At 40.1% G+C, this 18,815-nt stretch overlaps 1 protein-coding gene across 2 annotated transcripts in view; it reads left to right on the forward strand.

The window, feature by feature from the left end:
• The first annotated feature begins 1 nt into the window (after position 1).
• CTSC (cathepsin C) overlaps positions 2-18,815 on the forward strand; it is a 35,686-nt gene continuing 16,872 nt past the window's right edge. Inside the window, exons 1-4 of one of the 2 annotated variants that reach the window (XM_059186980.1) lie at positions 2-260; positions 2,144-2,289; positions 7,715-7,799; positions 9,425-11,803. In XM_059186980.1, the coding sequence (XP_059042963.1) occupies positions 89-260; positions 2,144-2,289; positions 7,715-7,799; positions 9,425-9,435 (414 nt within the window). In that variant the 5' untranslated portion in view covers positions 2-88 and the 3' untranslated portion in view covers positions 9,436-11,803. Of the gene's footprint in view, positions 261-2,143; positions 2,290-7,714; positions 7,800-9,424; positions 11,804-18,815 lie in introns of those variants that run through there. The other variant, XM_059186970.1, reaches the window with a different exon arrangement.

An 18,815-nucleotide genomic window follows, 5' to 3' on the forward strand; every position in this document is an offset into this window, starting at 1 on the left:
GTTATTTTAAGGCACGCGCTGTCCGGATCGCCTCACTCCCGGCGGTCCGCTGTCTGTCTCTTCATTTCCCCTCCGGAGCCCCGCCAGCATGGGTCCCTGTCCCCGCTCACTGCTGGCCGCCCTCCTCCTGGTCCTCTGCGGCGTCGGTACCGCACACGGCGATACACCTGCCAACTGCACCTACCCTGAGCTGCTGGGCACGTGGGTCTTCCAGGTGGGCCCCGTTGGTTCCCAACGCAACGTCAACTGCTTGCTTATGGGTAAGCCGCGGCGCCCCCGGACTTCCACCCCTACCCGCTTTAGCCCGGGACTCCTTCCTTTCAGTCCCCCGAGCTCTTCTTTCCGCAGCGCCCACAAGGAGCGCCCCCACCCGGGGCCGGTGCCGGTGGGAAGCCGGGTGGACCTAAAACCCCTTGGGGTGCCCTTTACCGCTCCAGGACCAAGAAGGCCGAGTTCAGCAGCTGAGAACTTCTCATTTCATGTTTCTTTGGTTGTTACCGGACCTAAACACTTTTTTCAGGAACTTAACATTCCCCTTGGGTTTTTGTTTTTTTGCTTATTTATTTTTTTTTTTTTTCTGTCTTTTTAGTTTGGAAGAGAGTGGAGACAGTGTAGTCTAATGATCTCCCTGTCCAATCTGAATTTTTAAAAATTTTGCTCATGGAAAATGAGCTCAAACACCGAAAAGCATAGCAAGAAAATGTTTTGTTGTTGTTGTTGTTGTTGTTTTTTTTTTTTTTTTTTCTTTTCTTAGCTTGTGGGAAAGAGTCCTTATACCTAGCGTTTTTGATTTACACGTGTGTTGATGCTGCTAGTCCAAGAAAACTTTTGGTATGATGCTACATTGTTTCATGTATTGCAGGGAGATATATAAAAGTTGCCCCCCAACACTCCCTGTTTCTTTGTTTCCGTTCTTTTTTGGGAAATAACTCTTTAGTCTGTAATTATTTTGGGGAATGCCAGAGACAAGCACAGTGTCTGGCTGGTGGAAAGCTGTCAATAAATACCTAGTGTTAGAACACCACTGGGATATTACATATGCCCTCAGATAACATAGCTATACCGAGGATGAAGAGTTTAGTGAAGGGAGAAGGAAAAAAGTTATCTCCTGTTCAGAAGAGGCACTTTTGCTGTATGCAAACCCTTAACCACCCTGTGGTTGTGCAGAGTAAGTGAATCTGTCTTCTGTGATTTCCTTGTCAGCAGAAGGATGATTGCCAGGTCATTTGTTACTAAAATAGACCTGTTCAACTGTCCAACTCCATATGACTGTGTGACATTTCCTAATCCTGGGCTTTCCAAACCTTCTGTTTTAAATGTATAATGTGGAGGTCCAAAGGAGAGGGAGATCAGGATTGGTGCTATTCGGTCACATGCAATCTCCTATTTCAGAGCATTAATCTGAAACTTGGAAAAACCGTCCAAAGTGTGAAACCTCCAGATGGACAGAGCAGAACCCTTTCAGGCAGCCTGTGTCTGTAAGTCAGACTTTTGACTTTAATCTAGTAAAGACGCACACAGATCTACACCCCCATCTTCTGAAAGTTGAAAGCTTAGTTCCTGTCAGCACAAAATATCTTTATAGGATAGAAACCTTGCATTTGCTGAATACTGTGGAAGGATTCAGATTCTGAGGTTCTGAACTAGAGAGCCATTGAGTTGAAAGAGACCCCTTTTCTTTGAAGAGATAATTCCCTTTGTATTTATAATCTGATAGCAAATCCTTTTATATTTCCTTTTTTTTTTTGATAGGCATCCTGTATTCAACCCATTTCTGTGTATCATTTTAAACATCCCTTATTTCTCCTTTTCCTTAGTGGACAAATTTCCTCAGTGTTTGGATGTTCTGGGAAGGTAAGGGCTGTACTTTCTGGGGTCTCTGCCTGGTCAGCTACTTGACAGCTCTGTTGAGCCCCATTTCACAGGCTTGCCTCAGATCCCTGTGGGAGTGTGCAGAGGGAAGCAACAGGATGGAAACTGGTATCTTCACAAGCTAGACTGGTCCAAATCCAGTAGCATGAAGGGAAAGCTGCTTAAAAATAATGGAAACTATAGAGGAGATTTCCCCTCCCATTTGTTGAAATCCAAATAATTTTCCTGTGTTGTGATTTTTTTTTTTTTTTTTTTTTTTTTTTTTTTTTAGGACAACCGGAAAAAAAAGTAGTGGTTCATCTTGAGAAGTTGGACACAGTACGTGATGATCTCGGCAATACCGGCCATTTCACCATCATTTACAATCAAGGCTTTGAGATTGTGTTGAACGACTACAAGTGGTTTGCCTTTTTTAAGGTTAGTTTTGTTGGAAATGCGTTTGTATTTTCAGTGATTTGGTATCTGAAGCTTCTTCTTACAAGACCCTCAGTGACAGCACTGGGCATCTGGGTGGCTCAAGTCGGTTAAGTGTCCAACTCTTGATCTCCACTCCAGTCTTGATCTCGGGGTCCTGAGTTCAAGCCCTGCACCTGGTCTTGGGATCACGGGGCTGACTGATTCGCTCCTGATTCGCCCGGAGCCACAAGAGAGTGTCCTACTGCATAGTGCTAGCCCAGGAAAATACTAATAGTCCAATTCTGATTCTTACTGAATCTGTATAACTTTTACAACCTCATAAAGCCCAAGATGGTAAGTTGGACCATTGTAAAGTCGGGGACTGTTAGAATGTGCTAGATATATTAATGTGAATAACTCACTTTATTAAGCTGAGACAAACAGAGAACTTGAGTTACTCCCTAGGCTAAAGTAAAAGGTAGCCCTGCCAGTGCAGCCTGTTTTCTTCTTTCACTGTCTGTCCTTCTGTTCTAACACAGTGCTTCCAACTGCAGACACGTTCTAGGGTAATGTTAGCAGAGTGCTAACTGGTTTAAGTACATTGAGGACACAAACCTGAGACTTGCTGTTTCTTACTATAAATAGAGATAAACAAACACAGACTTTCTCAGAAAGTAGGGTTTACAGCCTTTGGAACATCTGCTAAGAGTTAGCCAATTGTAGCGATTCATGGGAAAGTGGGGAAAGAATCTGTTAAAGATGATGGAAAAACAAAGCACCAACAAAAACGTAACCTCTAAATGTATTGGGATTTCTTGCGATTTAATCACTACAATATGGTGTTACATCCAAGCCAACTATTTTTCTTAGAATAATAACTCCCCTTCCCCCCCATGAGAATCTCCCTTGAGCATGAAAAAAGGAAAGCGGGAACAAGAGGGAAAATCATCCCCTCATGCCTGGGTTGGCTGCTCTGGTATCGGTGGGTGCTGATCTGTCCTTCGGGCTGTGGAGGGCCGGCTATTCATTTTAGTGGTTGGAGCTCATGCTTGACCATTTATGAAACATTGCACTATCACCCCTGGATACTGTGTATTTAAAAAAAAAAAAATACATGACAGTACCTGTATGAGTCTTTAAAGTTGTAATACTTTGGTAGTGAGTATAATTCATTGCGAATATAAATCTTGGTTTGCACATTGATGAGCCTAGGGCTCCACAGACTTGTAGGTACTCCGCTGCAGCCCTTTGAAAATTCTTTGCCTTCATTTTGAGAACCACTTGCCTGTGGAACTGAGGTACAAGGAGGTATTCAAGGCCTCCCCCCACCCCGCACCCTGTCCTTTTTTGCCTGACACATACTAGGCACTTGGTTGAGACTTTGTTCAAAAAAATGAAAATGAATCTGTGAAGTAGAATTCAGTTGAGAAAGATATTGAATAAAAAATTATTATTTTTGTTTTGTTTTGTTTTTTTGAATAAAAAATTATTTAAGGGTTAGATGGGAGTTGTATTTAAGTGTAGATGAATTAATAAAATAGTTTTACCCATTTGGCTTAGGAAAGTTTTCATTCTTCCTTTCTGTAGAATGAAAGAAACTATTGGGCAGACTTCTAAAGTCACCACTTAATTTCCTGAGCCATAACTGGAAATAGATACAGACGAGTTTCCCTGCATTAGTACTTGAAGTCTGCTTTCAGCTTAAAGAAGAATCCAGAGCTGGTAGTGACAGAGGCAACAGCCGGTGGCTGGATGAGGAATCGGAATACCTCTTTGTGTTTCTCTTTAAATCACAGTGTAAGCCCATTTGGTATTTTTCCATAGCCTTAGAACTTAAGTCCTAGGTCAGTAGAGAACCACTTGATAATGCCAAATGAAGTTATAAGTGTACTCAATCACACTGTTTTAGGCCAGAACCCTACCTAATCGCAGGCTCCTGAATGGTGTTCTCTGATTAGGAATAAAAATAGGAAGAATGTGGGCGCCTGGGTGGCTCAGTGGGTTAAGCCACTGCCTTCAGCTCAGGTCATGGTCTCAGGGTCCTGGGATCGAGTCCCACATCGGGCTCTCTGCTCAGCAGGGAGCCTGCTTCCTCCTCTCTCTCTGCCTGCCTTTCTGCCTACTTGTGATCTCTGTCAGATAAATAAATAAAATCTTTAAAAAAAAAAAAAATAGGAAGAATGTTCTTCCATTAACTGATTACAGTATATTCTTGAAGTGCCTGTTTGACCAGAATCGTTATCAGAGCTGTTTTCGTGCTGAGAAATCAATCACTCTGACTAGACAATAGTTAGGCTTTGTGATAAGATCATAATTTCAGTAAACAGCAGGATATATATAAGATAGTTGGCTTTAAAATTTCTGTTAACCTAATCAAGTAGTTCTAGGTCAACATGTTTTGTAGTGTGATAAAATCTATGTCGTTTTAGCAAATCCAGCTGACAGGGTAATGAGGAACTGAATTTTTTTAAAATCTGAGAAAAATGATAGAGTGGAATTGAGTTTATTTTTTTAATATTTTATCTTGCGGGAGCATCTGGGTGGCTCAGTGGGTTGGGCTGCTGCCTTCGGCTCGGGTCATGGTATTGGGGTCCTGGGATTGAGTCCTGCGTCTGACTCCCTGCTCAGCGGGTAGCCTGCTTCCCTCTCCCTCTCCCTACATCTCTGCCTACTTGTGATCTCTCTCTCTCTATGTCAAATAAATAAATAAATAATTTCTAAAAAAATTATGATTTATTTTGCAAAAGAGTACTATTGAAATGCACAAAGCACTCTTGGCTTCTTTTACAGACTTAGAAAATAGCTTTGAGAATCAACATTAATTTATTTTTAGAAATGAAGAATTACTGAGGTATAAGCAGAATTTTGTATTTAAAATGTGTCCTGTAAACTACAACATCCTCCATTTAGTCTACCGCTGTTAAAGAAACATCTGACATTTTTGCTATGTCCATCTGTCCTCTTGATTTTGTCTATTGTTAGTCTACACATCAAGTGGGTTTCTAGAATGCTCCTTTGACTCATACCAGACCCTACTGCTTGTTTCCTTTTATCCTCTTCAGATATGCTTTCATTACATGACACGTTTGCATTTGATTGTCTGTTACTGTTGCTACTAGAGTTTGCTGAGCAGAGCAGGTGATCTGGGCAGGGTATTCTGTTGGGCTCCTGGGCCACCTGCTCCCCAGACCTCACTACATCTCAACAGAGCATACAGCTTCCATGTCGTTCTCCCTGCATGCCAACTTTGAAACAGTTGTGATACCACTGCTATTGGTAGGAATTTGCCTTATTAAAATTTGCAGGCCTCACTTGGAAGACGGGCATTTTTCATGACTCAAGGTTTGTAAGACCTTTTCCTATCACCCCCTCCCCCCCGCGCACCTTAGTTTTACCTGCTTGAGACACTGGGAGTGAAGTCAAGATAATCTTTTTTTTGCATGTGATTTTAAGCTAGATAAAAGCTTGGAAGGAGATACATCTTGACACTGAAAGTTTTTGGATAGTTTCAGTTTTGTAGGAAGTACTGGGTATATATTCTTAGAAGGTAAGCTTTTCTACTCAACTTCCCACATACATTCAATTATCTGAACCCTTTGTAGGGGGTTACAAACTCAAATGCATTTAGGGCCCACCCAGGCAGGTACCTAAGCATTTGAAATGACCCTAATGTAAAACAGTAAGGAGGAGTTAGAACCTATGACAAAATGGAAACTTTCTTAGAGGCATTCATATTCAGTTTCCTTTTAAAATAATGTACTGGCCAAAATAAATGACAGTACTGACAGCAGGTTGTTTTCTAAGAGTCCTCAGATTTAATCACTTTACCATTTGGTTGTAATTCTCAAACCCAGGTACCGCTTGAGAATATCTGCAGATTAAAAACAGCTGACCTCTTTTTTTTTTTTTTTCAAGATTTTATTTACTTGAGAGAGAGTGAGCAAGAGGGAGAGAGAGAGAAAAAGCGTAGGAGCTAAGGGAGGGGCACAGAAGCATACTTCGCACTGAGTAGTGAGCCCGAAGTGGGAGTTAATCCCAGAGTCCTGGGATCATGACCTGAGCCAAAGGCAGACACTTAACTGCCTGAGCCACCCAGGTGCCCAAGCAGCAGACCCCTTAAATGAAAACCAAGTGTAATGAGACAGGATGTTTAATTATGGCAACTTGCTGTTTGGTGGATAAATGACTTTTTATTTATTTTTATTTATTTTTTCTTTTTTTTTTTTTTTAAGATTTTATTTATTTATTTGACAGACAGAGATCACAAGTAGGCAGAGAGGCAGGCAGAAAGAGAGATGGAGAAGCAGGCTCCCTGCCAAGCAGAGAGCCCGATGTAGGGCTCAATCACAGGACCTGGGGGCCATGACCTGAGCTGAAGGCAGAGGCTTTAACCCACTGAGCCACCCAGGTGCCCCGAAAAATGACTTTTTAATGCTTTTATATATTTTGCTCACTTTCCACTGTCTATCTAATTGTACAGAGGAAGAAAGTCATATGAAAGATACTAAGTCCCAAAAACCACACTCAGGTTGAATAGACTTTCTAGCCTTTTCCTGCTTCTCATTTCACTTTCTCCGAGACTATAGAAAGAAGCAGTAGAGCAGGAACCGATTTTGTTTTGAAGAATAAGTCACCCAGGTGCTGAAGATGTATAGAAGGGAAACTAGACTCATGGCTGAAAATTTTATTTTATGACCATCAAGCAAACTTCATAGATTTTGTTTAGGGCCCACTAGTCTTAGTAAAACTCTAAGCTAAAAAACACTTCTATGGGTGTTCCAAAAGCAGGTTGGTACTGGAAACGAGCTGTATGTTGGGAAAGCCATACCAGAGGATTTATAGCTCATTTTGTGTGCTACTGACTTGTCAATTTCCAGTTTGTCTCAACAGCCAGAAGTGTCGATTACGTTTCTACAATTAAAGATTTGGGAATCTTGTCACATTTTTTTCACTCCGCTTTCTGGGTTCATTTTTAAGATCTGATGGTTCAGCTTTCAGAATACTTGTTTTTTTCGGGTAATTTAATATAGATTCAGCATACTGAGATCCAGATTTTGGTGCTTTTTTGTTTTTTTAATTTTAACAACTTGTGGTTTACTCTTTTTTTTTTTTTTTTAAGATTTTATTTATTTATTTGACAGACAGAGATCACAAGTAGGCAGAGAGGCAGGCACAGAGAAACAGAGAGAGAAGGGAAGCAGACTCCTTGCTGAGCAGAGAACCCGATGTGGGGCTCGATCCCAGAACCTTGGGATCATGACCAGAGCCAAAGGCAGAGGCTTTAACCCACTGAGCCACCCAGGCACCCCTGTGGTTTACTCTTAAGAGTGTTTCAGTTTAGGGAATGGATGGGAAGTTTAACAGTCCATGCTTAATTTCATTTTCTTTCATGGTGATACTTAATCTTAACATGATGACTTAGTTTCCCATTGTGAACTCTTCATAGGATGTCACTGATTTTATCAGTCAGTTGTTCATGCAGCTGGGAACTGTGAGGGTACATGATTTGAGACATCTGAGGAACAAACTGGGTGAGCTCTGTTGAAATTTTTAACTTCTTAAAAGCGAGCAATGTTTGTTGATTCATCTGGGTGAGAGAGACTGGAAAGATTAGGGATTTTGCACAGATTCCTTGCTTGAGCCTGCTTATTTGCAATTTCTTACCTGCCTGCACTATTGTATGTGAGTGAGCTTTCACTTTATTCTCTTTGCACACATCAAATTGGTTCTCCCGAGTCTGATACTGCTAACTTGAGCAGACCCGAACCCAAAAAGATCAAGACTCGGTTAAGAAAAGGTCAGCCCAAGGTTGTTTCACTTCCCTGAAGTAGCTGTGCCTCCTGGGGTTGCTCATTTTTTTTTTCTAAAAGGGCTCAAGAGGGAACCATGGGAGGCTCTGACATTTTAGGTCTGCCTTCTGGTAGAGAGGGCAGCTCTTCCAGAGAAATCCATGTACCTGCCGCTCATTCTTGGGAGACTCCCCCATCTTTTTCCCACTGGCTCCTGGTCAGAGCACAGACTACTGACTAGGAGGAAGAGGACCTTTTTCACTCTTTACATTCTCCTCATACTTAGAAAAGTTGTTTAAATCTCACTCTCACTGGATCCATAAATATAAAGGTCTTAACATTTTTATGGGCAAAGTTGATAGGGACTTAACTATTCCTTGCATTTTAACACAATATTATTTCCCTTTTCCTTACCTCTTTTACAATCTCTGAAGTACAGAAGGGGAGTATGAAAAAGGGAACTGGGGGCAAGTGTTGGAAGTGCCACAGCTTTATCCTGTATCAGCGTTTTCCAGACTATTGATGGCCCAGCAGCGGCCCACACATCTGCTAAGTAGGAACTGCTCATCAGTTCTGTTCACTCCATCCTGTGAACCTTTGAAGGTGGTTCCAGGCAGCTGCTGTGAATAGATCAAAGTGGAAATTAGAGCCAAAATTAATAAGCTTTTTTTTTTTTTTCTGAATTCCTAGTACTTGAATAAGTATAGATGGTATTGAATCATTTCCTTTATTTCAGAACTTATCAGCATCTTTAATATATTAGAGAGCTGTTGCTTAGGAAGATAAAATAGGAAACTTTCCCCAAATAAGTTTATCACTTTTTCCTCACAAAAAAATGAGGTCTTCTCATTTTTTGTGCAGTTTACAAAATTCTGTCTTAAAACTCTCACTGTTCCTTCTAATTAAAGGGACATCTCCATTAGAAGATTACCTGCCCCCCTCCAGTAGGTATTTGCTCTGTAAATGGATAAATAGCCTGGTACATGAAAGTACAGATCAAAACATCCTTAAGCCTCCATGTAGAATTTGAACGATACACGTGTTAATGCATCTGGGTTGTTAGATTAGCCTGTTTCTTCTAAGTACATTTCAAAATTAGATTTCTGCAGTGGTAGTTAATTTCAGATGCATCTGCATGTGCTTCTTGAGCATGTTGGCTGTGTGCCTGATACATGTTGCTTAAGCATTCAGCTTTTGAGAATGGCAGCTTTTTGTGAATGTCTTAAATAGCACTAAAAATTTACAAGCATTTCAAATGCTAGTACTGTGTGTGTGTGTGTGTGTGTGTTACGTAAATTAATATAATTAAACATTCTTAAGAGTGTGATCCTTGTTGGCTTGTAACTCTAGTTTTTATTGTCTTTTAGTTGTTAAATAGAGCATCTGTTGAGGGCCTCTTTTAAAACAGCAGCCACACAGAGACTTTGGGGCTAAGAGGCAGAGCCACATGCAGCCATGGACCTGCCTTCCTCTGACAGCTAGCAGAGGCCTGGGGCAGCTGCATTCCCTTCTGGAGTCTTGTCTTTGCCTGTAAAATGCTGAGGAGTCCTGGTGACCTACCTCCAAGGCAGCTGCCCTCCTGAACATTTCCTTGGAAAGCAGCAACCGCCATTTTGAAATGTGAACAACCAGAGACTACACAGGAAAAACGAAAGAAAAGTCTGGAAGTCTTAGGTGGCTCCACCATTCAGCCTTTGAATGAAAGGAACGATACGCAACTCCCGTTTTTCCCTTTCGAATACTGCTTTATTGAGATGATTGTTTCCAGATTGATGAGGATTTGAATTTTGTGTTTAATTTTGTTCATCATGCAGATTTTATTTCCAGTTATATTATCTTCTTGTGCACCTTCTTTCTCTAATTACCTTGAGAAACCCCAGCACCTGTTGTAAGGAGAAAATGCTTCAGGATATCTTGAGACGCACAGATAGGTTGTTGATGGAAAGATGGTTCTGGGGAGGACTGGTCTGGAGGACTGGGCTTGCTGAGAGATAAGTCAAACTGCTAAGGTAATTTTGCAGATCATAGGCCTGCCTTACCCTGGCCAGAAAGATGGGGTGATTAGTACTTTTTTTCATCTGTTTTTTTATTAGATACCAGCTTTGTTCTAAGAACTTGACCTGCTTTACCTTACAAGAATCTTATGAAGTAGACATTAACTTTATTTTATAGATGGGGAAGATTAGTCTCAATGGTGTTTAAGCTCACACTGCATCTAATTGTAAAATGACAAGAGCTAATCTCTTAGGCCTAAGGACCTCCTTGGGGCTAAAGAGTAAAAGAAAACCCATTTCACAAAGAAACAGTGGTACTTGGAGTAATATTTCAGTAGATTTTCTCGTGAATCCTAGTTTGTAAGCATCACAAATGCTAGTTTAAGGGAATCAATTGCATTGCATGGCTCCTTTTGAAATTTTAGGAGAACTGGCCTAAAGCTTCTATTTCCTTACCAAACTTGGCTATTCCCTTTCTTTCCTAAACCAGGGTTCTTTTCAAGAGGATAGCTTACTTCTTTCCTTTTGTAGTCCTCCAGATTGGATGGAGAATTTTGTTAAGTTTCAAATTAATTACAAATTAAGTACTCTTGCCAAGTTGACTTCTTTCATTACACTATTGTTCACACTGATGGCTATCTTTCAGCTCTTTCCTACTAAACAATGTACTGGTTTCCTGCTCAGTTCGGAATTAATACCACCCATGGTAAATTGAAAATGTGGGGTTACACCTAGTCCCTATCTTCTGGGAGGGCTTTGATCCTGAATCTTTGCTTCAATGGAGGGAGCTCTAGAAACCAGATTTTCATTATTTTATTGGTTCAGATAACTTTTATGATCTCTGAGAGGTCTGTTATTCTGGGCAGGTCATGCCTTATAAAGGTAAAGTCATCCTGTACCCAAGTACTTAAACCTAGATGGTTTGTTCCATCCTACCTCTGGACCCCGTAATTCATCACTCAGGACCTTGATGCTGCCTCTGTGAAACCTTCCCCAGCTTTCTCTGTTAGTGGGAGAAATGGCATTATTTGGTTCATGTTGTTCTTTGCAATCACCTCTACTCAGGTAGTACTATTCTAAGTGCTGTAAATGTGGAGTGATTTTTGATAGCACGTTCTCCCCTTCTTCCAGATTGAAAATCTGTCACTTCTCCCTGTTTGTCTTCAGAACCCAATTACCCAGGATTTTTAAGTGTTTCGAAAATTGACCGCACTTCCCTTGTCTCTTCAAAGGCTTTTCACAAGTATTATCAGCTTACAAAGAATTAATTCTAGAGGATTCTAGAAGCACAAATCAGGAACAATGCTATTTAATATTTTTCATTCTTGTGTTCTAAAAAACATACCCGGTTACCTGTCTCCAGAGCTCTAAAAGAGTTGTGTATTTTCAACCTAACTTCCAGGATGTGAATAGTGACAAAGCAGCTTATGTGTATAAGAATGTATTTCATATGGAATTTTAAATCACCTCTACTGAAGTCTTTTTTTTTCTTTTTCTCTGAGCAACTTTGCAAATAAATGTTTTGATTATGGAGAAGACAACTTGATGGGTACAGAATTACAGATATTTGTATTAGGAGGCTCCATATTATATACTGCTTAGCATTCTCTCTCATGATTGCTGTTTGTCTTCTCTAGTCTTTAAATTCTGAGGGCAGTAATGTACTCTGTATCAACTAATCATTTTGTTCTCTATGTATAGCATGATCTGTGATAAATAGACCTTTAATAAATGTCTGTAGAAGAAAATTGAGTAATATTTGTTGTGTTGTCTTGTTTCATTGATGTGTTCCTGGGAGTTCTGTTACCTTTATGTACTGAAAGTCTGTTGTGGTGGACCCTCAGGCCATATTTGTTGAATGACATGGTAGAAAACAGTGGAGATGTTTAGACTTTATTTGGTTTGCTTAGATTTTCATTTTTGTGTGAGATTGTAAAGGCCAAGATAGGGCTCAAAATTCTAACTTTCAGAATTACTCAAAACTAAATTAGCTGTCAGGGTAAATAGTGAGCTTTACGATGGCAGTGTTTCCCCAAAGCCTGGAGAGGCAACAACCAGGAACTAGCCTGGAATGCTCTAGGTTATGCCCTGCCTTCCTCTGTCTTTACAATAGTGAAAGGCACCAGCCAAAAGTTAGATAAGGTGAACTCTCAGATATCTCTTAGTCTCCCAGTTGAACAGTTTTATAAGCAAGGAAGTGAGGAGTGAGCCAAGCGATTTTGACTACTTTGTTGAGTGACAACCTGGTTTTAACTACTTCTGGGATATATATTTTCATTTAAACTGAAAGTCTTTTAAGGAGTGGAGGCAAATAAATGTATGCCCCTCCCTTTTCACATGCCTATCCAGCTGCCAGTTCCTTCAGTAAAATGCTAGAAGGTATTTTGGTTGCAACCACTATGATTTCCTAGCAGTTTCAAAATTCTTCGAAATTCAAATTTTTAAACAATAGTTAAGTCAGAAAACTAGAGCTAATCCTTGAAACTGACAGAGGGAAGTAGGTTTCTTTCTGAGGAAAAATGTGGTACTCTTGGGGGAAGTTTGGCCAAGTATCCATTTAGAGGGTGTGTCTTATTCTCTTTTGTTTGGCTTTTACCCACACTCGAGACCTGACTGCAATTGAAAGTAGTTAATCTACATTTACATAGATATATACAACAAACAAAGGGCGATATGCCAGTAAACATTTTTTGTTATTCTGCATTGCCAGAATGTAATATCTTTAGCGTATGGTTTGCCATTAAGTCATTCAACTTCATGCTTGGGTATTCTTTTTTTTTTTTTTTTTAAGATTTTATTTATTTATTTGACAGAGAGAAATCACAAGTAGGCAGAGAGGCAGGCAGAGAGGCAGGCAGAGAGAGAGGGGGAAGCAGGCTCCCCGCTGAGCAGAGAGGCCGATGCGGGACTTGATCCCAGGACCCTGAGATCATGACCTGAGCCGAAGGCAGCGGCTTAACCCACTGAGCCACCCAGGTGCCCCCATGCTTGGGTATTCTTTTTGGAAGTGATGAATGACCTTGATGGATAAGACCTGGTACTCCAAAACTTTTATTATGTATTCCATGGTGTATAAAGGTACACTTAATAAATTATATACCTACAGTACTGTACTGATGTTTGCTGTCAGACACATGGCATAATATTAAATGATTAAATATTTGATTCACTTGCTATCACAAATACAGGTCCTGCCCTAACATATTTCATGATGATATCCTTTGAAAATAATAGAAAAGTATGCTTCATTATCATAAGAATCTGTTCCCTATAATTTTCATACTGAAAATTTTAAACATTTGGAAGCAGTTTTTCCACTGAAAATCTTTCAAAGATTTCACTAGTTTTGATTCATTTTGTTAAAAGTAGGAGTGTCAAAGTTCAGTCAAGTTTGGAAGAATTGCTGTTTGGTATTAGGGTTAGTGACAGTTTAGTGGACAGTTTTTTAAATGGAAGTATAGTCGACACACAATGTTAGATTAGGGTCAGAGGTACAGCATAGTGATTCTACAGCTCTGTGCATTCCGCTATGCTCACAGGTGTAGCTGGACAAATTTTAACTGAAATGTTTGTTTTGTTGATAAATAAGATGAGAAGCTGAAGACTGCAGCAATGGAACCCTTTCAAAACATCCGATTTCAAAAACTCACATTTTTATATGGCTGACAGTTCCTACTAGGAATAGGGCAGATGTAAGCTGTGCCCTTTTCTCGCGTCTGCTTAGATTTATTTGCAAGGTCTGGTTTCTCTGCAAGTATTTTAAGCCATTTGTTCATTTTGTGAGAATTAGCCGAATTAAAGCAGAGACGTACATAAATCAGTTTAGGCAGGCACAAGTACAAGGGAAGATGCAGTGTCCTAACCGTCGCACAGGTAAGCAAGCTGCAGGGCCGGTGAACGCCAGACCTTGAAACTGAGTGGTCCTGTCTCTGTCGTTTTGGATATTAGATAACAATGGAAGTGGGTTTTCAGTGTTATTTATATAATTACAAATATAAATAGAAATTCCGTGTTTCCCCCATATTCCAGGGGATCATCTTTTCATCTCATTTTGAAAGCCACTGGTTGACAGACTATGTTGCGTTTTGACAGATTGGGTTTAGTATTTAAGTTCTTCCCTGCCACAAGTAAAGTCTTAAGACAACTTTGTATCCCCCATGGTAACAGGTAGTAGTGTTTATATTGTTGCTTTTTGAGTGTTTCGTAACTTTTTAAACTCTTAACACTTGAGTGTTCTCTTTATCCTTCACAGGAATCCAGTGAAGTGTAGGTTTCCTTCCCCAATCAGGTGAGGAAATTGGGGCTCTTCAGTTGTGGCTTAAGTGTACGCAAATTTTAAGTGGAGGAACGGGATTTAAAGGGCAAAGTCCTTTTACTAAACTGTTTTTTTTCTCCTAGTGCATTACATAAAGTATTCAAATATTTGCCAAGTATATTATTAGTCAGGGAAACAGTGGAACAAATTGATTTGAAAACCCTCCATGTCAAAAAGCAGTTGGGAGAGATCCAGGGTAAATAACATTAAGTTCTAAAATATCCCAGTCAGTTCTTTTTCATGTGGTGAATATTACTAGGTAAATGTTAATTGGAGAGTTGATAAAATGAGCGGGGACTTCAGGAGAGGTTGGAGTGTTTGGCAATCCAGCAGTAATTTTGAAGAGGCAAATGGATAACTGTGGAATCCTAGTAGATTCCTAACGCTAAGGGCTGGTGTGTGGGATTTCTTTACATTTTCTGAAATTATCTATTTGTTGAAATTGGCATAAATGAATAGAATCTTAAATCATACCATCTGCACAAGACTGTATTCAGACAGTGATGTTTACATAAATAAACCTTTCAAAAAAAATTTTAGAAACATTTCAAGCTGGGTAGTGTGGCCAAAATTTCAACTTCTTAATTGGTAATAATGTCAGAAATCACAGAGAAAGTATTTTGTAGTAACGGCAAAAAAAAAAAAAAAAAAAAAAAAAAAAAAAAAAAAAAATACCATGAGAACATTCCAGTCAAGAAAATAACAGAGCACAGCATGTGGTCCTCGCAGGTTGGAAGGTCGTGAGCACTTGGCATCTGAAGTGATGAATCCCTCCTTCCTACTGAGTCCTGCACAGTGATATTAACAACCATGTCCTACCTTTAATAAGGTAATTTCAGGGTCTCTCTAATATTTTAGCACATACTTTTGTTACAAACTTTGTATCTTTTCTGAGTTTCTTGTGTTATTGCTAAATGGGACTTAACACTTGTTCTTTCTCTTCTGTTCTTCATTTGTTTATTCACTCATTCCATAAGTAATTGCTTCCTAATACCAGTTTCCTACTTCCCAAATAAACAAAAACTCCTGTGCTCATGGTGCTTGTTTTCAAGACCAGAATAACCTCAGAAGATGCTGTGAGAATTAAATGGGTTAGTATGTATAAAACAGAATCTATGAGGTGGTGTCTTTTGTCATTCTGATTTTATGAATGAGGTCATAGAAAGGATAAATAACCTGCTTTAGGATCACACGGCCAGTAAGTTGGTAGCGGCGGTCCAACCTGAAGACCATGTCCTTGACCTCTACCCACCCCCATCAAAAACCCTTGACAAAAAGTGGTAAAAAGACTGAACAAGCCAAGGCAGCATAGACACCTGACTTGTAGGGAAGGACCGTTAACCTGTTCGGGCTGCTAGAGAATGTAGGTTGCCCTTAAAGGGCCTGGACAGCAAGTTGGACCTGACTTCTGGGAGTCCGTTAATCTTCTCCAATTTTTTTTTTTAGGGAAACAATGGATGAAGCAATGATACTATCACCTGTGAGCCCATACTTGAATTCTCTCTTCTCCATTTACCTTGCAAAACAAATTTTTCCCCCCATGGGAAGAGTAATGCCTCTTATCCCAAGGAATCCTGTGAGCCTCAAATGATATAGACAGAAGCCCCTCACAGTTGGAATTTAAACCTTTGCTGCATGGCTTCTAGGTATCTCCTCTCCATGTTTGGCCACTGACCAGTACATTTACTTCTTTAGCTCTTTGTGTGAAGATAAAAGGTATGAAGAAGTGGTCCGCAGTATGGGGAAAAACCCTTGGGTCTAGGAGCCCTTGGTTATAAATTCTCATTTGACCTTCTTTAGGGCTCTTTATCCCCTGAGACTCTATTATCTCTCTGTTCCCCTGAACTTCTAAGATTGTTGAGTGACCTGTATTTATGAAGCGTGAGGTGACAATAAATGTGGAGGTGCCATCACGCCGTAATATCAGTGAGGAATCTCGAGTCCTCCGACAAATGTGGTGAGAGGCTGCCATGATACCAGTCATGCTCTGCTGAAGTTTTTCCCCCTTTCAAAATAACAAGATGGCCTTCCTGTCCCAGGGAAAGTTCATCTGGTCTTAGATGTGATGCTTGGGACTATGACTCAGAGTTGTCAAGCAGGTGTTTGAAACTACACTCTTAAAAAACATGGGGCCCAGTTCTTCCAACTTGAATGCCCCTAACTCTTTTGGTTTCGAGGGAAAGTTATTTTATCTGTGATCTAAATTTCTGTCTAGATGGGGAAGTTTCCCGGGCTTCTCCAGTATGGTTAACTTGCTGAACCACATGATGTCATTTTTACTTATATCTGTTTTTACATCTGAATTATTTACATCTGTTTTCTTCATTGAATTGTGAGCCTCCTAAGGGCTGGGCTGGGGCCCCTTCAGTACATGTGTGCATGTGTGCCTGGCACATGCATGGTGTCTGAGAAAAATGTGACCGATAAGTGCTTGATAAATAAGTGAAAGACCCTAGCAAAATACAAAATCAGTTGCATAAATAACAATCTTTTTTTTTTTTTTTTTCCTCAGAAAGTGCTTTCCTAATTCTAAACAGAAGATAATGAGTAGCCTCTAACAATGCGTGGATCATCCCTCGGGGGTGTCCTCTTCTAGGACTTTGTGAGTCTCATTCTTAGGAAATAAGAGTCTTTTTTTAAGTGATTAATTTCACAAAATTTATTTTATAAACAAACTTTTTTTCTTTTTATAAACCTTCATTTTATAAACAAGAAAATTCCACCCAGAGACCTGTTTCACCTTTTGTTTCTATTTTTAAAAACCTTCTTTCAGAAAAATTTTATGTATTTGTATTCAACTTAAGCACTGTCTTGTAATTTTTTTTCCTTCTTAACATAGGTTTTGTTTTATTTTGTTTTTTTGTTTGTTTGTTTTTTCTGTAGAGGGGTTGATGCACTTTCTCTTATAAGGCCAGATAGTAAACGTTGCAGGCTTTGTGGGCCTGTGTTCTCCGAGGAAGCTACCCAGCCCTTCTGCTGTAGCGTGAAAACGGCCATGGACTGTGCAGACAGGAGTGGGCCTGGTTGTGCTCTGTAAAACTGTATTCATAGAAGGAGGCAGTCTTCTCTCGCCCTACTTTACTTACCTCTGTCTTACAGAACTCCCGTTTATCATGTAGAATGCTGTATAATACGATTTGAGTTATTAATTTACTAAATTATTTTTATAGATGAACATTTAGGACACACTCTTGTTCTTGGTTTTGTTTTTAAGTTTTCGGTTCTCTTGTGATGAGTGCCTTCCTGTGTTCAGCATTTTTTTTTCACTTATGTGTATCTGACAGTTTCTATAAGGTATATTTTAACAACTCTTCAAAACCTGGTCAGACCGCTTTCTGAAACTGCAGGGGTGGGGGGCCTTGGCCTAGCCCCACTGGGCCTCTCCAACCAGTACATAGCAGAGGAGGGAACGTGATTCAGAGCCTGAGCCAAAGAGAAACGGAATACAACGCTAAGGGGTTTAGGTTACATCATTTGAGGTTACCCATATTTCTGTGGTTTTCGTCTATAAAAATAGCAGTTGTGTATAGTTTTGACATAATACATAAAAGTTTTAATAACCTTCTCATACAACACACCCTGTAATGCCATAGCTCAGTCATATCTTAGGCCTCTACGCAGTGTTCCTTGTCCTGGCTGGGGCTTTGGCAGCGACAGAAGGAATGGAAACCTGAAGTCCTGCAAGTCAAGATATTCTTAGCCAGAGGCAGACAGACAGCTCTCACGATATCATGAACCACCAACACAGATGCACAATGCTAAGTATGAATAATCCATGATAACATATCCAGTGCTAGGGAACTTAGTGGACATTGAAGCCCAAGATTCAAATCTAGCTCCTTGGGATTGTAAAGCCAGATGTTTTTAACTCCATTCCTAAATATATGCTTTAAATTTAGAAAGAGTCAGTTATAATACGGTAGTTTTACTTTATGTAGAGTTTAACCCATGCATTCCTCTAAACTCAGGGTTTGCAAACCACAGGCCTATTTTTGTTTTAAGATTTCTATTAATTTATTTCAGAGAGAGAGAGCACAAGCAGGGGAGACAGGCAGAGGGAGAAAGGAAGAAGCACATTCCCCAGTGAGTAGAGAGCCCAATGCGGGGGCTCCATCCCAGGACCCTGAGATCACGACCTGAGCTGAAAGTAGACGCTCAACCAACTGAGCCACTTAGGCACCCCTCAAGCCTATTTTTGTAAATAGAATTTTATTGCTATGCATCCTACTTCATGCAGGTCTGTATTCCCTATACATCTTTTATATGGCAGTGGCAGAGTAGAGTGGTTTTGACAGAGGCCTTATAGTTTGCAAGCCTTAAAATATTGATATTCTGGCTTTTAAAAAAGAAGCTTGCCAACCCAAGCACACAGGTAAAGTAATATCCGTCGTATTTATTAGGAGTTCGCAAATGATATCCTGTGAACCAAAAATAACCTACTGTGGACTT

Source organism: Mustela lutreola, chromosome 1 (genome assembly GCF_030435805.1).
Source record: "Mustela lutreola isolate mMusLut2 chromosome 1, mMusLut2.pri, whole genome shotgun sequence".
NCBI classification, from domain to species: domain Eukaryota; kingdom Metazoa; phylum Chordata; class Mammalia; order Carnivora; family Mustelidae; genus Mustela; species Mustela lutreola.